The 19,244-nt window shown below is 43.0% G+C and overlaps 1 protein-coding gene and 1 pseudogene across 1 annotated transcript in view; one reads left to right on the top strand and one right to left on the bottom strand.

The window, feature by feature from the left end:
• LOC109476570 overlaps positions 1–1,532 on the bottom strand; it is a 39,465-nt gene extending 37,933 nt beyond the window's left edge. The window contains exons 1-2 of the mRNA XM_019777554.1: positions 1,264–1,532; positions 384–491 (exon numbers count right to left, since the gene is read on the bottom strand). Coding sequence (XP_019633113.1) covers positions 384–491; positions 1,264–1,517 — 362 coding nt within the window. The 5' untranslated portion in view covers positions 1,518–1,532. The remainder of the gene's footprint in view (positions 1–383; positions 492–1,263) is intronic.
• A 5,935-nt stretch (positions 1,533–7,467) lies between these two features.
• The window catches only part of LOC109476489, a 13,420-nt pseudogene continuing 1,643 nt past the window's right edge, over positions 7,468–19,244 (top strand).

Raw genomic sequence — 19,244 nt, 5'->3', positions numbered from 1 at the left:
TGGCGGGACCACGTCGGCATTCGGCCGAGTTACGCTGGGAGGGGGGCACCAGCAAGCAGGTCGTTGACCTCTGACATTGATAACATGCGTGTTATCAAACATGTACAACAATGAATGTAGTTCAGACTAATCGTGATCGGAACGATTTGAAATGAACGCGTGGTACGTGGACCAGATGTGAGGAATGCGAGCTACCCGAATCGCGATTCAGGCGGATAGGTGTGAACAAGGCCTTAGAAGACAGCTTTATCGTAAACAAGACAGCTGGATTTCGAAGGACACCTGTACAACAACCTTAAAAAATACCCTCAGTTTGCGATTGTACGACGTTCGTGAATGAGTCCTTATTTGATACGGGTGGTACAGATTGTAAATGTACTTACTCAGTACAGGTTGACCATCCGAGTCCGAAGATGCCACAGTTGGTTGTGTAACGCTGAGAGTAGGACTCCGTACAGGGACACTGTGTTTCACCCGTGCACACATTGGGTCTGAGGACAAAACAAGAAATGATTTTAAGCAAGAATTCGGAGATCTCAGACCTCAAAAATTTAGGTGCGATGGTGACCGTGCCCTCTTCTTACCGTCTCTCTCTCTCTCTCTCTCTCTCTCTCTCTCTCTCACTCACACACACACACACACACACACACATACACACACACACACGACACAGACACGGAGACACAGACAGGAAGACACACACACACACACACACACACACACACACACACACACACAGTCAGAATCCATAGGTATGACAGTGTTACCATACGTTGTGCCTATCGGCCACCGTACTTTTGCAACTGTACTTATAAATTGCGTTTAAAAGTTCACTAACTCACCAAATATTCCTTGTATTGTGAAGTCAGAACCCTATATGTTATACTTCAGCGGTGTTACACTATGTACCTACCGGACACGGTATTTTTGCAGCTGTACTGACAAGGTACGTTTAAATGTTCGCTAACTCACCAAATAAATATTCCTTGTATTGTGAAGTCAGAACCCTAAATGTTATACTTCATCAGTGTTACAATACGTTTTACCTATCGGCCACAGTACCTTTGCAGCTGTAGTGACAAGATGCGCTAACCCACCAAATAAAAAGTACACTAACTCACCAAATATGTCAGAACTCTAGATGTTATACTTCAGCAGTGTTACAATACTTTGTACCTGCCGGCTACAGTACAAAAGAACGAAGGCGTATGGAAGTTGACGGCTAATTTTGATGTAAAGATGTTGGTACAAGGGGTGACTTACAGTTGAGAGAAGGCTGCTTCGGCTTCAAGAGCTGCAATAGCGGCGTCTGCCTCTGCGTTGATTCTTGCGTTCTCTGCGTCAAGGTCAGGCACCTCTCCCGTAAAAGCCCTTAGGATAGCCAAGGCGAGCTCCGCGAGCCTCCAGACCTCGGCTTGTTCAGTCGTACAATGCTCCACGGCGGTTACCTGGGCCGGTAACTCTGCTGTCAGAACCCACACCAGACAGCATAGCTTCAGCAGGCCTCCTGCCGACATGGTGTCAGCGGTGGGATTTCTGTTAGAAAGGAAAATACTTAGTTATGGTCTTGTAGTGATACGTCGTTGTCGGCAATAGATGCATGAGTTAGGGAGCATAGTTTTGACACGCACGTACATATACACGCGCACACACCACACATTACACACACACACACACACACACACACACACACACACACACACACACACACACACACACACACACAAAAACACACAAACACACATAAAAATGATTTAGTGATTTAAAAGGATACATTCTACATCCATTCTGCGAACATGTACAGCATTGTACAACAGTGTATCTACGTTGTATTTAGGTTTGCTCAAAAGTGAAGCAGCTTTGAACGTTGCTATTTTCGGGGTAGTTAAAGTTATTTTCAGACTCAGGAGGGGTTTTCGGGCCTAATTTGAATTTTTCACATGAATGTGTTTCCAAGATATATGGGACTATAAGAAAATGTTTTTTTGAAAATTGGGCTTAAGATGAATCTGAACATTTTCAAGTAAGAAGTAACACCCCTCTCTAGTCAGATGGTATGCGGGGCGCAGTTCACATCTCCCTGTGTTTGAGGAGCATCACCTCTCGCTGAGCACTTAACGTACATGTACAGTTATTATTATTATTTTAACGGAGCCTATACGACCACTTCTCGGTATTGAACTAGAAAGATGAGAGAAACATGGCTATGTCAAGAGATGGCGGTGAACGTTTGATTTGAAAGCCTGTAGATTGTAGGTTGGTGGGAAACACTTGTCAGGGAGGGAATTCCAAAGCTTGGCCGTACGGGGAAAGAAACTGTCACTGTAAAAAGATTTCGAAGAAGGAATTTGAACGGTAAGAGCAGCGCACTCATACCGGGAAGTACCCCTACTTCAGATCTTATCAGTGAGTGTGCTGGATTCTATGTAAAATTGGTTGAACACACAGATGCATACACAAATCGTGCTGTCCCCGACAACATTATGAATCCGTGTTGGTACCTACTTTGCCGAAATATTCGCAAACGTTCTTCAGCAAAACGTAAAATATCTATAGTTGACACAAAGCTATATATCTTCAAACTATCCAGTTTTTGAGACAGAAAAAAATCAGGACAACGAAATGAACCCGAATGCATACATATAGATTAATGTGATACAGTGTTTAAAAGTCTACACTAAAATCTCGACTTTTCGCGGGTTGGTCTTGTACACTATATAACTGCACCTTATGTTATACAGTTTCTGTCTAACCGTCGTATCAGCCTTTCAAGACCCCATGAATGCTTGTACGACTTTGTACTGGTTTGTACGACATGATACGAGCTGACGGCTTAGGTTTAGCGACAACACTACGACGAGAAAAGGCAAAGACACGAACCTGCTCGACTTCTGCCAGCAACGCCGTCACAAGCACGAAGGCTGGAATCTGACGTAAACTTGGCCCAAACGCGCAGGATTTTCTGTCTTCAAGTCCAACAACGTTTGTTTGTGAAGTATTAGGCACGCAAACACGTTTATGGTGGATGTTACCGACCGTTTCGGACAGCCACCGGCCGCTGTTACGGTCGAGACAACCCGAGCGAGGGTCGTCCAAAGTGCGGTGAACAAATCCCCCCTCCGTCGCCGTACCCAATACGTAGCTCTTTTCAAACCCAGAGTTATTGATATATTTGCTTTTTCCACGCCCACGAAATAATATCTCCTCGCCTTTTGACAAAAGCTTGAGACCTAAGAAGGGTTTCACGTTGCAGAGCTGAGCAAGACCTACCCGGCTGGTAAGAGTTACATGTACATAACATGGTCACTGGGTAAACTGTTTGTGTCTTTAAAACAACTCACTGACCAGAGAAACCACGTACACGCACAATGTCGTCTGCTGAAAGCAACACAAATTGACCATAACTGTTACATATATACTCTCACCTGAAGTATGCAAAAGCTGTTTTCATTCTTAATTCCTTTATACATGAAAATATCTGAACAAAGTACAACGTAGGCATCAATTTTTATCGGAGTAAAATTTAAAGTAAGTAAAAAGTAAACTTGTCTGGCATTGCTTTGAAAAGAACCTATTCGCGGATTCACAGTTTTCGAATCGAATTTGAGTTAAATTTGAGTCAAGTTTGACTCTCAACCACGCCCTGACCTACTTTCGAACACCAGCCAACCACCAGCCAACCATGGCTGTTTTGAACATTTTGAAACATTCGGCAGGCGCATATCTGAACAGTGGCCGACCTGGCCCGAACACCAGCCGACCTTGCTCCCGACCTACTCCCAACCACGGTTGTGGAGAGTTCGGCCAGTGTTCAGGAGGCCACATTTGGCTGTGTGTGACTGGCGTTACGCAGCTTGTACTGGTGTGGTAAACCTATAGACAATGTATTGGTATGGTGAAACAGACCCTCTTTTCTAATGTTTATGATACATGTATATATCTTGATACTAGTTTAAACAACTAAAGATACACTTAAGAGCCACAAGTTCACTTAAAAGATCTAATCTAGGCCATACCAATTTAATTTCTTGGTTAAAGGATTTTTCTAGAAAAAAAATGGAGCGGGTGGGCGAAAAAAAAACAAAAACAGGCCTAGGTATCCTATTATGGCCCAAAATGGTACAATAGGAGACATGAAGTCAACACACCAGGCTGGTTCAAAATTCAAACAATGAATTTTGAACTTTTAATGATACCACTGCATTAAAAGATGGAATAAATGTAACAAATAGGAAGAAAAGGCCTTTTTTCAACTGTTCAGGGCAAAATATGAGCATTTTGCAGTTGATTCTGATTTTTTTTGCAAATCAGATAAAAAATTAAGCAGGCGAATTCGTTAACGAAGAAATTAAATTGGTGTGGCCCTAGCTGAGAAAGAAAATCGCTGACGAATACAGATGACTGATGGCGAGCCAGAACTTATACCTCCATATGTCATTGGACTATTCAACTAGTGATTAACGACGTCAGGCCACTCAACACTTTTGTTGCCTGCTTATCTTGGCACGTTTGAGAGATCGTCTTAGAAAAAACGCCTTCTCGTGCCCTCTCCTGTTGTTTCTTCGTATGAAAGAGCCATTATGGGCAGAGTGCATCATATATCCCACTATTTCCCGCATGACTGCAACACTACAAAAGAGATGCAGCTTTCCCCGGGATGAAAATGCATTAGCTTCACACCTCGCTAGGTGGCGTAGTTGATACACGTGATACACGTGAAGAGCTATATGACGCAGCAAAGCAAGTATTTCAGAAATCACACACATTATAAGTTTATCTGATCATTTCTGTGTGCAAATGATGTAGCAACAGTCAGTTTCAACATTTGAGAGCTAAATGTTGGCTCCACTATAGCAAAACTAGCGACTATATCGTTTAGAAACTTGTTTGAAGTCCTGTTTGTATTCGATATTCATAAAACTGGCAAAATGAACGTTTTTTTTAGAATTCTTATTAATTTCTGACAAGTAGACACGAGTTTACATGAACCAATTGCAGCTTGCTTACATTTTTAGCAAGACTCTTTCAGTGTGGATCTTAAAAATAAGCGTTTTGTCGCTCTTTCTCCTAAAACGCCTGCCTAGCCAGGCTACCTGTTTGCCTAGCTTGTCAGTGTTGACCTGTACACATATCCCCTACAATAACAACAATAGTGCTGAAAATTTACCCTAAGCCCCTTTCAAGTTAGGTCTATAAATACAACTAGATTGATGGGAAGGATGTTGTCTTAGTGAACTGAACCGTCCGCATTGGCTGTAGGATAACCTAAAACCACCGAAAGGACCACCGCAGTACAGTAAACAATACCTGCATTCAGTGCTACTCGAGCGTTCTTCTACAAGTCCCTAATACTTGTATCTACATTATCCTTACCGTCTTAACACAGACGTGTGCATACTTTCTTCTCGGGGATTATATGCATGAAGTGCCACTCTTTTATTCTTGCTGAAGTTTCATAACTAATAGTAACGGTCAGAATCATACATTTGAGTAAATTATCAGGAAAGTAAAAAAAAAATAATGATAAGAAATAAAAGGAAGTGATGAATGATCATAATCGTGGTTTTTGCAGCTACGATTTAGAGTAATAGTATGATATAGTGATGTTACGATGCTTTTAAAATCTTGATTGTGGTACAAAGATGTTCTAATTTCAAAGATAAGGTGGTGATTTTAGCGCTATAGCCATTCACGTCGCACATTTTAAGTGTATTATATAATTATACATTAATTGTATCTTAGAAATTGAGAATTTAGCGAAAGGAAGGGATTTTGTTTGCCTATTCTTTATTCATTATTATTTGTTTATTCATGGGAAGGTCAAATCGGCCTGCAGGTCACTTTTCATTGAGGTCATAAGGGAAGAGGTAAGGGTCAGGAAAATGTATAACAAAGATACATCATTTAAAGTCTTTATAAATCTATACACATTCGTGGTACAAAAGTATCAAAGTTTAGTATTTGCCGATAAAAGAAATTTTAGAAAATATCAAGAAGTATTTATGAAATGATGTTAGATGTGTATCAACCTGTGCGCAATGCTTGGTACGATGAGTAAGACAAATTTGTTGGCGTCACAGTTGCGTAGCAACAAGATACAACAGGAGCTATCTCTTCTTCGCGTTTATTGGTGCGTTTGGCGGAACAGACTTTGCGTTTAGCGTTAAATGGTAGGTCATTCTTCAGCCGCCGATTCAGTGAACCGTACTTCTTTTTTCTAGGTCCAACAGAGAGTGTGAGAGACAAGAAGTTCTGAATTTTCCACGGAACTATTTTCGTCCTCCTCTTTTTGTGTATCAGATATTTTCTTTAGAAAGACAAGGGAACTTTGTGAACAGTGTTTCCAATATACACTAAGTAAAAAATTTCTTGCTCAATTCATGTCCAACCTAGTTTTACCGTCCGAAAATATCAAAAATAATATTGTTCGTCAGAAATTTCAAAGAAACTTCACATTGTGACATTTTCATTCTTGATATTTTGAATTCGTAATTCTGTAAACTGTATTTTATGAATTATTGCTCAGAAATTCGTTTCGCTGACATGATATATATAAACTTTTAAATGTCTAATGTGTTTTTTTAATCAAACTACAGAAATAGTGTCGCAAATCGTCAGAATGTCGTAAAACACGCCAGGCTGACCGAATACCTTACCGCAATGTAACCATACACCGGTCCAATAGCGCTGCGCCCAGTCTGTATTGTGTTGCTTTGTTGACTTTTCCCTTGCACTGGCACAGCGAGAAAGGCCCTCAGTAGGGCCTGAACACAGGGACTCGTCTTGGCAAAGTACTAGCGTTAAAACTAGCGCCTTCGCGAGGCGGCCTCGGCGTTTCTTTGCGGAGAATTTTGCGGGGTTTGACTGTGCGAGCGCCTGGTTTCTTCTGAACGGGCTTTTCTATCGCTGAAGGCCGAAGGAGATCAGAAAAATGTCCCGGAGTGTGTTGGTACTATTGGCGGCCTTGTTACACCTATGTGCTGGCGGTAAGTAATGCTATATCTGCTGGTCAACACTGAGGTAGCTAGAAGAACTAAAATGGCGTCACTTTAAGTGAAGGCTTACTTCTCTAAGAAGTTAAACTTAACCATAGAAAGTAGCACTGTTTTCCATATTCATGTATTGTATTGGGTGCAAAATAGGCATCCTAAACTGTATTGTTTATCATAACTTCAGTCCCTATAGATACTTTTACTTATCATACTATATATGTTTGTTATGGTGTACCATTTTTGACATCCATACGCCAAGTATTTTTGCAATAGTCTTGGCATTGTTTTTTTAGTAAAATATCTCGAACATTTTCATACAATTTTCTGTGTGCAGTTTTGATGAAAAATTGCAACATATTTCAAAACGTACTTTACATGGTTTGTCCCATAGTGATATACTATACTTGTATTCTCTTCTCAACTGGGTTTAATAGCTTTATGTTATATGAGTTTAACGTACAAATATCTTCACAGTATGCGAGAAAGTGATTGATAAATGTACTTGCACACATAAAGCAGAAAACAATCAGTTGACATGACACGGGTTGTATTTGCTTTGAAGTATTTATACTGAATTCTTTAACTAAAATATCTGCTACACAATTAGCTTGCGTTGAATATTAATACATATTTGCATACATCTAGCACATATACAAATGCCTACAGTATGTGTGAATTTTTAAAGAATTCATTAATATTTGATCCAATTGCTTGCAGATTTTGTACGTAGTATTTGTCTTTCATAGTCTTATGTAATATTGTTATTTTGCTCTCTAGAATCTGTGACCTTTCCAAGCGGAGAAACGCTGAATTCCGTGGAGGATGAACCAGACGGATATACCTCGTCTGTCAACACTACAGCTCTGCTGTTCGACTCAGAGGTGAGTTAACCTTCTCCATGCTGCAAAACCCCGCAACCGACAGAGAATTGGTAGCCAAACGGCTACCTCAGTGTGCTAAAGGTTAATAAAGTACTACACATCTGTAAGAGGGGGAAAGACTCTCTGGAGTTGTGTTTTGAAACTTCTATGAGGTATAACAAAAATAACATTGGGTACATTCGGGAGGCGGCCTCAAGTGGTAAGGTATAGGACTAACTTTCTATGAAAGTTGTAGCAATCTTAGCACACAGTAGCCGCACATATTGTGTAGGCGTTTGGAAACAAGTCTATACTTTTATCGCGTAACACTTTATGATCAGGAATCAACAATACATTACGTGTACAAATCATATGGTAGGAAGTTATTCTCCATTCTTACAGAGATGAGAAGAGAATAAACAGAACCTATATGACAGTAGTTTTAGAATCTTTTGTTTTAGATAAGTAATAGAAGTCCTGTCAACGTATGTACAAATACGTTATACTCGTACTACAACTTTTGTATTTAGTTTATGCCTGTACTTGGCCTAACCAGGCCATGGAAGTACAATAAAGGATATTTATTATTATCATTATGATTGATGTCCAGGGCCTGGATAGCGTGAGTCTGTCTGTGTACGTGCCCGTGTCCCGGTGGAAGTCTCCCACACAGCGGTACTTCCGGGCGAACCCCACCTTCATCGCCTGTCTGCAGAACACCAGCACCGCGCTCAGCGGCGAGGACAAGCCGGTACGAGCCCGTAAAATTGTTTATGGCTTAGGGCTAAGTTATTTATGCCGTACGATAGTCATGTCTGTATCTTGCAAAAGTACGTCTTGTATCTTTGGCGTACAACGACCTACTATAAATGTGACCGAGCCATTGTCACTGAAAGAGTACAAATGTATTAACCAATATGTGTGTTGAACAGCAACGTGGAGAACAAATGATTGTGATAAAGTCAATTTGTCCAAGGTCAAAACGGTTGTCATTTCTATGGTGTTGAATCTTAATTGGTTTTTGGAGACGCCTAAGAAGCGGAGACATTTGTATGAATAGCATCCAGAGTTTTGTTGATTTTTACCTTCTTCAAATATTGTCTCATCATCATACTAAACATGTGTTAACATCAACCGTATACAATCCTTATGTATTTGTTTAATTTATCATCAGTCAATTTATCAATCAAAATACAAGTAAACTTTAAGGGAAGATCGTGTTATATGTAATATCATTCACAATCATATTGGTCATTGGCATGTTTTAAAATCTGTTGAAAAAGAAAAGAAAATGTTATTTAGCGTTGATTTTCACATCTTAGATTGAGATCGCGGAAGGATACAGAACTGCAGCCGACTCACCTTCCTCGGATGCCCTGACTACAGGAGAGTCGGCGGTGGTGCGGTTCACCGGTAACGACACAGCTGGGACGGTCAACGACATCGTCAGGGTCGCCATTCAACAGTGTGTTCCCGTGTTTGAGGTGAGAAAAATGACATTTTGAATGGAATACCACAGTAAAACCATAAATTAAAGATATTATACCTCCGTGAAATATATTTTTTTTTGCGAATTTTTCGCGGATTCTGTCAATGCAATTTCCTATATATAGTTAAGTACGCTATAAGGCAGCAGACATGCATGTAGCAGGAAATTGAGTTCAGGAAATTAGATAACCTTTAACATTGTCAGGTGATATTGAATGAATGAGGCCATATAGTGATATGTCATATATTGCATCAGTGTGTTTGCAATAAATGTTGACTTGTATAAATCTGTACCATCTAACAGGACGTCCAGAGAAACATCGGAATTACGGTTACGGGAGACAAGGTACTGATACAGATGCGCCCTGATGACGGATCAGAATTAGGGTTCGAGTCGGGCTGGTGGACTTATCTAGACGCTGCATACGGTAAGATTGGGTACAGTTCAGGAACGGCTTGGTAAATACCACACATATATGTATTAGTACATGTACGTTGCCTGTTCATGTACGTGTGTTTCCATGTTCTACATTTCTTTTCTTCTTTTTTTTATCATCCTCTGCGATTCGCTTCGCTCACTCGATGGTTTATTCGACGGCTATGGGAACCGATCATACCTTTGTGTGAGCTTTTGTGTGAGTATTGTGTACACTTAAGGGCACTGGTTTGATCACGCTTTCAGCAGCCCTTCCACGGTTTAAGCCCCAATCGGACAACCAGAGATCGTGTACCACAGGCTAGCCTGTATAGTCTGTATAGACGTAGGTCGATCTGTGCTTGTAAATCATACTGTATCAGTAACACAAAAGACAAGAGATGATAATATATAGCTTTGAATGAAATTTTCTTTTCTTTGTTTTCTTCAGACCTGGCTACGACCCCGACATGTGAGGAGGACACTGTCCTGAGCTCCAATGGTGACAAGTACCCGTCCACTGCCACTAGCGCTGTGGCCGAGGTCGGGGAGATAGACGTCGCGATCACACGGGACAGCGAGGACTTCAAACGGTAAGACTTGCCCAAAAGTCTGGCCACGATCACATTCGTCGTGAGATTGTCGCACGGTCGTCGTACAACCGCAAACTGTGGGTATTCGTGGTTCTGCATGCCACGTACAAAATCTAGTTTCTAGTTCACGATCACATTCGTCGTGAGATTGTCGTACGATCGTCGTACAACCGCAAACTTGAGGTATTCGTGGTTCTGCATGCCACGTACAAAATCTAGTGGGGTCGTGAGGCGTATTGCCGGTGAAGTGTTCGACTTGAAACCAAGAGGTCCCGGGTTCGAACCCTGCCAATGAAAGCCACCGATCTTGTGCCTTGGGAAAAGCACTGTACACGACTTTCCTCACTTCGTTCAGGTAAAAATGAGTACTGTGTTGTCCTCTGTGTTGGTGGGAGCATAAAGGTTATACCGGCTATATACAGACATAGATACAGATGTGTATATTGTATCATCATCTTTTGTAATTTATAATTCCTTCATTCGCAGGCTGGTTCAGTACCCGGCTAGCCATATCTCGTTCGCGGATGAAGAAAGCTCCTCGAGTTGGTGTGGAGCGGAAGGGACGTCATGCAACCCGTGTGCGTCACATCCGGCAGGGTTCACCCCGGCACAGAGGTGAGAAAGTGCGCATGCGTGGCTAAAATGTCCTCAAACGTGTTGTGAGTTTTTTGGGGGGCCACTTATGAAATCAAGTGTCACACAAATTTAATTTCCGTCGCTGCATGGTCGCTAAAGCCTCTGTCACTCATTTACGAATTTGGCCTCCCGAACACTAGCCGAATGCCCCACAACCATGGTTGGGAGGACGTCGGATGGGTTGGCTGGTGAGCAGTGAATTCGGCTACTATTCCACTCTGCAAACCGAATGTTTCCAAATATCTAAAACTTTCGGGGGTTGGTCTGGAGGTTGTCGGCCACGGTTGGCCGGTATTCGGCTGTAAGTTAGAAGAACACCAGCCAACCATTCGGGAGTAAGTCAGCAGTGTTTGGGGCGGTTTTTTTTTGGGGGGGGGGTAATCTGACTCAAATTTAACTCAAATTAGTGGCGATTTATATAGAGAGGTAGGCGTGGTGGCCTAAATCTGGTCTGGCCGAACGTAAGCCGAACCTGGTGGGCTGGTGTTCGAGAAAAAATTTGGGGATTCGGGGGAAGGTCGTGAATGTGTTACTGGGGCCCAACTCTCCACAGGCCAATTGCAAAGACCCTAGCCCCAGGATACGCTTACCTGAACACAACAGGCCAAACAGATTACATCGGATTAACACAAATATTTACACTGGTTTGACCCCATTTGTCAAACAGCGACTGATCTGTTGTGAGGGAGTCAGTACCTTTGTAGTGTTGCTGTCACCGGTGACGACGACTTGGGCATGTTAGGGTACCTGATACCGCAGATGTGGACGTCATCCAAGGGTTGGGTTACTGTGGCACACATTCGGGACCTTCCCCCGACCTTGTTCCCGAACACCAGCCGACTATACTACGTTCGGCTCACGTTCAGGAGCAGTCTGACCAGATTTAGTCCATACCTACTTTTATATACGAATCAACATGAATTTGAGTTAAATTTGAGTCAAATGGGACCCCGAGCAAAACCCTACTCCCAATGGTTGGGTGGCGTTCTGTTGAATTACAGCCGAATACCCGCCAACCATGTCCGAACTTCCCGACCAACCCCCGAATGTTTTCAACATTCTGAAACATTTAGTTGGCGCAGTAGAATAGTAGCCGGCCTCCCTGAACACCAGCCGACTTTGCTACGACCTAACTTTGTTCGCGGGACGTTCGGCTAGTGTTCGGGAGGCCAAATTCGTGACAGGGGGTTTGCGTAGCTGCATTTAACATGTTTAAATGTCTCTTCAAGTTACGCGTAAGCTTGTTATGTAGTTAGAAATTGTCTAGCCAGAAAACGCAATTCACGAATAAACAGTAAGTCTGTAAGATTGTCTATGGGATTTTGTTTGGCGACGAGTAAGGGTTGTTTTCATTGCATTTGAAGAGAGTAGAAATTAACTTCATGTAAACAAAGACAAGTGCATATACAGAAGAATTAATCAGTCAATCCTTAATTATCAAGAAAAGTTGACAGTTCTTTTGGTTGGTTGTTATTATCTTTGGTTTGTAGAACTTTTCATTTAATTTTTCCACTGAAACGTTTCTATTAATGGCATATGTAACATCAGTATACGTGTGTGATCACTCTAACGTAATGTTTTACTTCCCAGATGTGCAGACAGAGTGATGAGCAAGCGACTGTACACGGCCCTCCTGAGAGTGGACAAACATGTCAGGACACAGCTCAACGGTTAGTGTTTCAACCAGACTTGTAGGAATTTTTGTACATGGAGGCATAAAATGGCCCATCAGTTTGCTTTTTGAACACCGCAATATCCTCTTACTTTGTTCTCTACCAACATTAGATATCTGCCACAAAATTATTCATTACCATGCATAGCATGTGAGACAAAAATGAGATAAATGCAGAACCATTTCACTCACAAACAGTAACCTTAAAATCCCCTTCTATTCTTGGCGAAGGTAAAAAAAATCAGTCATAAGGTAACTAACAAGATATCACATGCACGGAGTATCACAAAGCTAGTTTTTTTCAACCCTCTTCAATTCACATGAAATTTACGAAGCTTTAATACATCTAAAAAGGAACAAAATTCATAAACTAAGGTGCAATCTTTCTATGTACGCTACAGCCCAGTTGAGGATAACCGAAGCCTGGGACGAGCCACACTCGGGAGCCGAGGACGGGGACCAGACGGAGGGCAGTCTGCACTTCGAGGGGCGGGCAGCCAAGCTCGAGCTCACCGGCTCTTCCGACCTCACCTCCCTAGCGAAGTACTGCATCTGTGCCGACATCGACTATATCGAACACAAAGGTATGGAAGTATTGTTTTCGAGGTATATGTTCGTTTGTCTGTGCGTGTTTCCACAGTTCGTGCTCATAACAACAACTCTTCGCGCCTTTTTATCAAAAGAATGTACCCTTTCTTCTGATTTTTAGGGTCTTACTTGTTCGTGGCGGTGCAAAAGCAGGAGGGATATTCGTCCAACTACATCGAGTTTGACAGCGAAGCCCTGGTACCGGTTCTCGCCCCCAGCGCGGACACGGACACGTACGAAGTCAGCGAAGTCTACACCCGGGCCTACCTGTTCGACAGCAATGGAAGGGTACGTTTTATGATGCCATTGATATTATGTCGTCATTGTGTGTGTGTGTGTGTGTGTGTGTGTGTGCGTGCCTTTGTGTGTAGTGTGTGTGTGTGTGTGCGTGTGTGTCTGTGTGTCTATGTGTGTGTGTGTGCGTGCCTTTGTGTGTAGTGTGCGTGTGTGTGTGTGTGTGTGTGACTCTGTGTGTGCGTGTGTGCCTGTATGTACATGTGTGTGTGTGTGTGTGTGTGCCTGCGTGTGTATGTTTGTGTCTGTCTGTGTGTGTAGGTTGCCAGGTCCCCAAACAATACTAAGGCGTACTCCAGCTTAGGTCTGACCATAGCCACTACGCCAATTCATCAACTGCTTGTCTCTTTGTGACTTGTTTTCATGCTAGGAGGACAAGCATTTGTGTGACGACGGAACCATTGGTGATTTCAAGGACCCCGATGAGCGGTACTTCCGTCTGGACCCCACCCTGGTGCAGTGTTACCAGGCGATCTCTACACGGGACAACAAGTACAACCACGGTAAGTTCAACTATTGCCTGTTCTCATTCAGATGTACAAAATGCTGTCGCCACTCTTTTTGACTAGATATGAGCCAAACCACGAACCTCGAGCTCATCATTGCTTTCTTCACTTTCAACACCTACTATGTTTCACGAAAAATGTACCAAAACACTACGTTTGGCTGATGAGTTGGAAGAAATTATAGCCTCGTATTTGGAGAGATCTGTAACCTCCGTCACCGAAAATTTCTGTAACCTCCGTTACCGCTCAAGTCGAGCAGTTTGGATAGAGCCACATATAAGACAAGAAATTGCCGTTTTGATGGCACTTTGCAAGTTGTCGTAGGTTTCTTTACGGGGTCTTTAAGTGACTATTTTTCTTTTTTCCTCCAGGGGAGCGTCGTAAATCGTCGAAAATACGAGGTCTTTAAGTGACTATTTCTTTTTTTCCTCCAGGGACACGCCGTAAAATCGTCCCGAGGGTGTGCTACCGTTCGACCCCTGCCCAGAGTAACGAGTACAGCATCAACGACCCCCGATACAACACGTTTAACACCGGCAGGGCCATGCAGCTCGGCTACGAGGACGGCGTGGACACCGCTACGTACAACCCGGCCCGACTGGCAACAATCGCCGCTTCAAAGTGTGGGAAACTCTTCAAATCGGCCGACGTTTTCATAGGTATAGCTACTTATACTTGCAATTAGTCCTCGAAGATGTATTTGCAATGAGCTTATTCTATCTATAATATTCAGGACTACATTTGATGTACATTTGTGTATTTAACTGCATAGCGTTCACCAGATCTTGATGATATTGACATATACTACACATTTCAATCATTATTTCACACTTTGGGTACTTAAAACTGGAGAAACAAGCCCCAGGATGAGTCCTTTATTCTATGGGAGGAACCCTAAAAATCAGAACAGCCAAGGGCCCTTCCCGTAACCGTTTTCCGTCAGAATGCTGGGTATTTTTGCTCCATGAGGGTCAGTATACATTGGGATAGTGTGGTTTCAACTTAGTATAGGTGACTAGAATATTGGCTTTGAAAAATCGTGTTTCCAAGCCCTAAAAACTGCACTGGATGCCTTTAACATGATGTACTATTTACGCGTCTTTTTGCCCACAGGGTTAGGTCTCTACACGGACTCCATCTTTGTGGGCATGATGAGCGAGCAGTTGTTATGGGCGGAGACCTCGGATGCTCTCCCCGCCGACACGACTGAGGACGAATGGTTCACCAAAACGGACGAGTACGTGTTCGCCTCGGAGGGTAAGTATGCACAGTTATATAACATTGTACGCAACAAAAATTGGTATCTATCTCACCTAAGGCCAAAGGCAAGTAATTTGTATGGATGACATCAGCGCGTGCATTAATTTTCGCCTGATTTTGAAAAAAAAAAAAAGAAATTTTGTTGCCCTCTGACAGTAGTCACCATGCCGAAAATGGGCAAAGATGTCGGTTGCCATGCCGGAAGGTGGATGGCAGATAGCTATGAAGAGAGGAGACAAGAAAAGGCTCCGACATGTTTCTTACTTTGATGCATTGATATGTGATGTTGGCTGTGTATATGTGATGCTGCCACTGAAGCAAAACTATTTGTACAATGATTGAGTCAACATTTTAAAATGTAGGAACCTTTTTTTTCGGCCCGCCTTGTTTTTTTTTTGGCCCGCTCGCATTAGATTTGGAGTCTGCTGGGGATGTCATCCATAAAATTTACTTGCTGTGGCCTAAGTTTAGATCAGTACTCTTGTCTTCATTCAGGATTACTCGAGGACTCGATTGCTTAATAAAACGCGACTTTAAGGAACGATTGCTCAAAATACGTGACCCTCTGGAAGTTTGAGCAAATAGGGCAAAAAATGTAGCCAGGTCTGTAGCATCGCCCGTCCCGGTTCAACTTAGGAAAACAGGATATTTACATTGTCATATGTTATAATAACAGTTGTTGTTGTTGTCTTCTTCAGTTGTTGTTGTTGTTGTGTCCGAAGATCTTTTGGAGGGAAGTCCCCTGCAGGCCTTCATGTATAATTAAAACAGTACCTCATCAATATATGACACTATCATTTGTAGTGATACACTTTATATATGAGTATTTTTCTTTGCAGAGGACCGCATCATTGAGCCGGATGACCCAGTATCTGCCTGTCTGGACTTCAATCCTCCACAGCAGCAGTCCCCCGACTTTGTACATCCCAGCAGCGCAAAGAGACGCAGGAAGAGAACGGCAAGCGATGTGTGCACCCCCTCCTCTTCTACCGCTCACTGCTCGCTGACGACAGTACATAGGGAAAATGAGGTACGGAACTATGAAGAAAATTTAACTGTTCTCCAACTAAAAAAACGAGAAATTTTCGACTGAATCGCTCAGTCTTCGTCAGCTTATGACCAAAGTGCTGTGGACAAGTGACGTCAGCACTGGGTCAAAGTTCGTCGGAAGTCGGTACCGCCCCCCGTCACGGTTGAGGAAAGGTTTGTATGCCCTGATGTAGATGGCTTCTTTAACCCCCCTAGCAAAGTAATCCCGTCCTGTGCTTTCATGCTAGGTACGGAACTAGCCTGGTATCCAGGTTATCGTGGTTTGGGCAAGCTGTCTTCGGGACTCTGATCATTTTCCCCCGTCCAGCTCAACAGGCCGCCCAGTAGGAGTGTTAAGTCTGTGATAGAGTTTTGTTCACCGGGAGTTGACTAGGCGATCGTGGTGGGGCTAACTGAACTCCTGTCGTTCAAAACCTACCGGGGAACCTAGCTAAGTTGGGCGGAGAAGAGCTTCCGCAGTCCCGAAGAGAACCCGCTCCAACCGCGCTGTACTGAACACTAGTCTAGTACGGAACTAACCATAACTACATCTTGTTATGTGCTACTCAGTTCCCCTGAATACGGTAGTATCAGCACTGAACATAATCTTTTCTTCAGAAAGACTTTCTAAGTAGCTATATAGCTACGATTTTGAAAATATCTTTGTTTGGAAAGCATGTCGTGATAAAAAAACAACGATTTTTTTAAAAACGTTTCTTTCCTACGCAGGTGTCTCATGTGATGAGTATGGTGACCCGGAAGTACTTGGAAGGTGACCTGGAGGACAGGCTGCGAGCAGCTTTGCAGGGCTGCACAGGAGCATGTGGAACTTGCATGGAAGGTGTGTTTACGTTTTTATTCAATTCTTACGTTGCAAATATCAAATTCTGATACCAGATATTTTGTACATGTATCGTGTATCCTTTATCAGTCAGCCCAATGAGGTTTAAAACCATCTTGGTCAGCTAAAATATGTAACACAAAAAGGGCCGAATAGTGTAGCTAAACTAGAGGTTTAAATCAGTGACGGGGGACGATGTAGACTTCCTTATACGTTTGACCAATCACTGAAGCCACGTGTTAGATATGATACCTAGATACGTTATTGGTCATTAGAATTCTATAGGAGACAGCAATGGGACACAGAATATATATTGGTATACATTACTAACAGAGACAAATTCTCATGCTAGTAGAAGATAACGAACGTCATGGTTCACTTTGGTCATAGTTCGTCGTACAATTTTTATGATGAAGAATTTTCTAGCAGCGTTAACATATCAGGCCACCGACAGGGACCGAAAACTAGTGCTGTAAGTTCCTTAACACGCCCATTGAGTTTGGCTTTGCACGTTTGTATGACACAAGCAAGTCTTTCCCAAGAATATCCCCAGCGACCGTGCGACGATCATACGACCAGTGGCCAGGCCCTTAACCATCAATACTCAACATTTCGGTACTAACTAATGGAAACCATTTTGTTCGTACAGGAAGCCTTTGGGAGTCGAAGATCGAAAACTGCAACAACTTCATGCACTGGGTCCCCTTCAACCTGGGGAACAACGAAAGTGACGTCACCAATATCCACAACAGGGACAACCTGGCGATCAAGGCTGACGCCTGTCATCCGGGACACTGCATCGTAGAGGCACCGCTCTTCTCACTACTTGGTGTGTAGTTTTTTTCTTCGAGTTTTCTTCATAAAATACTCAAATCAAATCCGCCTGCTGGCAGCTTTTTATTGAGGTCATGAGGCTGAGGTAGTGGTGACCACAGTGGGGTCTTGTGGCGCAGTCAATAGCGCGTTCGGCTCACACCCAAGAGGTCGCGGGTTCGAATCCTGCCCATGTCACCGATCTTGTGCCCTTGGGAGAGGCACTTTACACGACTAGTCTCATTTCACTCAGGTGGAAATGAGTATCTAGCTTGGCTGAGGGACGTCTCTCGGATAGGACGTTAAATGGAGGTCCCGTGTTTGGGGAGAGCCACACCCACACACGTTAAAGAACCCACCGCACTTATCGAAAAAAAATAGCGGACCTTCCCGGTGTGAGTGGTTCAAACCTTACAGTCCGTTCTTACGCAGCTTGTACATGTACGTACATGTACAAAACTGGTGTGTTACGCCTAAAGGCGGTTTACCGGTTATGCGACACAAACAAACATGGTCGTGTGTCACTTACAGCATCCCTGTTTTTCAGTACAAAGTGTAGACGAGCGGTACCGGCCCGACCCTGCACAGAGCGCGGAGCAGGAGCTGTACTCCGCCCAGGAGAACCCCCTCCCAGTCATGGACCTCCTGTACAAGCTGTACGGAATGCACGCCAGGGGGCACGTCAACGTCTGGGTCGAGTCAGTGGAGGAAATTAACATGCTGAAAAACTCACTAGAGGTAAAACAAATATGATATTCAGAAGATTTTGAAATTGCAGAAGAAAGTTGGACATAGAAAGTTGGACATATTCGACTCTATGAATCGAGTTTTAACAAGCAATATATCAACCACTTCCATTTTGTCAATTTATGCAGATTGCAAACAAATAATACTAGTAGTTGGAGGAGCGGATAGTTTGTTGCGTCTTCCGTCACTATTCAAAATCCAGTTCCTTGTGTTTGCGTTTGAAGTTTGACAATCCTTCATAATAAGTTCGAAAAATAGAAATGAGCGTACCACTTCAGTTTTGAATTCTCATCAACTGTGCTAGAAGGTCTTCTATCTAATGGAACTATTTACTACCTAAAAGTAATGTCGACCTATTTATTAAATCCACTCTATCCAGTTAGTAGAAATTCTTCTATCAGTGACTGTATTTTTGTAAGGTAGATTACATACCTCCAAATTTTCGGTGTCGACTGTACACCTTGAACACGGAGTGACCTAGTCTCGCGAGAACACGAGACTAGGTCGAGA

Source organism: Branchiostoma belcheri, unplaced genomic scaffold, assembly GCF_001625305.1.
Source record: "Branchiostoma belcheri isolate BF01 breed outbred unplaced genomic scaffold, Haploidv18h27 scaffold38, whole genome shotgun sequence".
Taxonomy (NCBI): domain Eukaryota; kingdom Metazoa; phylum Chordata; class Leptocardii; order Amphioxiformes; family Branchiostomatidae; genus Branchiostoma; species Branchiostoma belcheri.
This window is presented reverse-complemented; position numbering and strand designations above follow the sequence as displayed.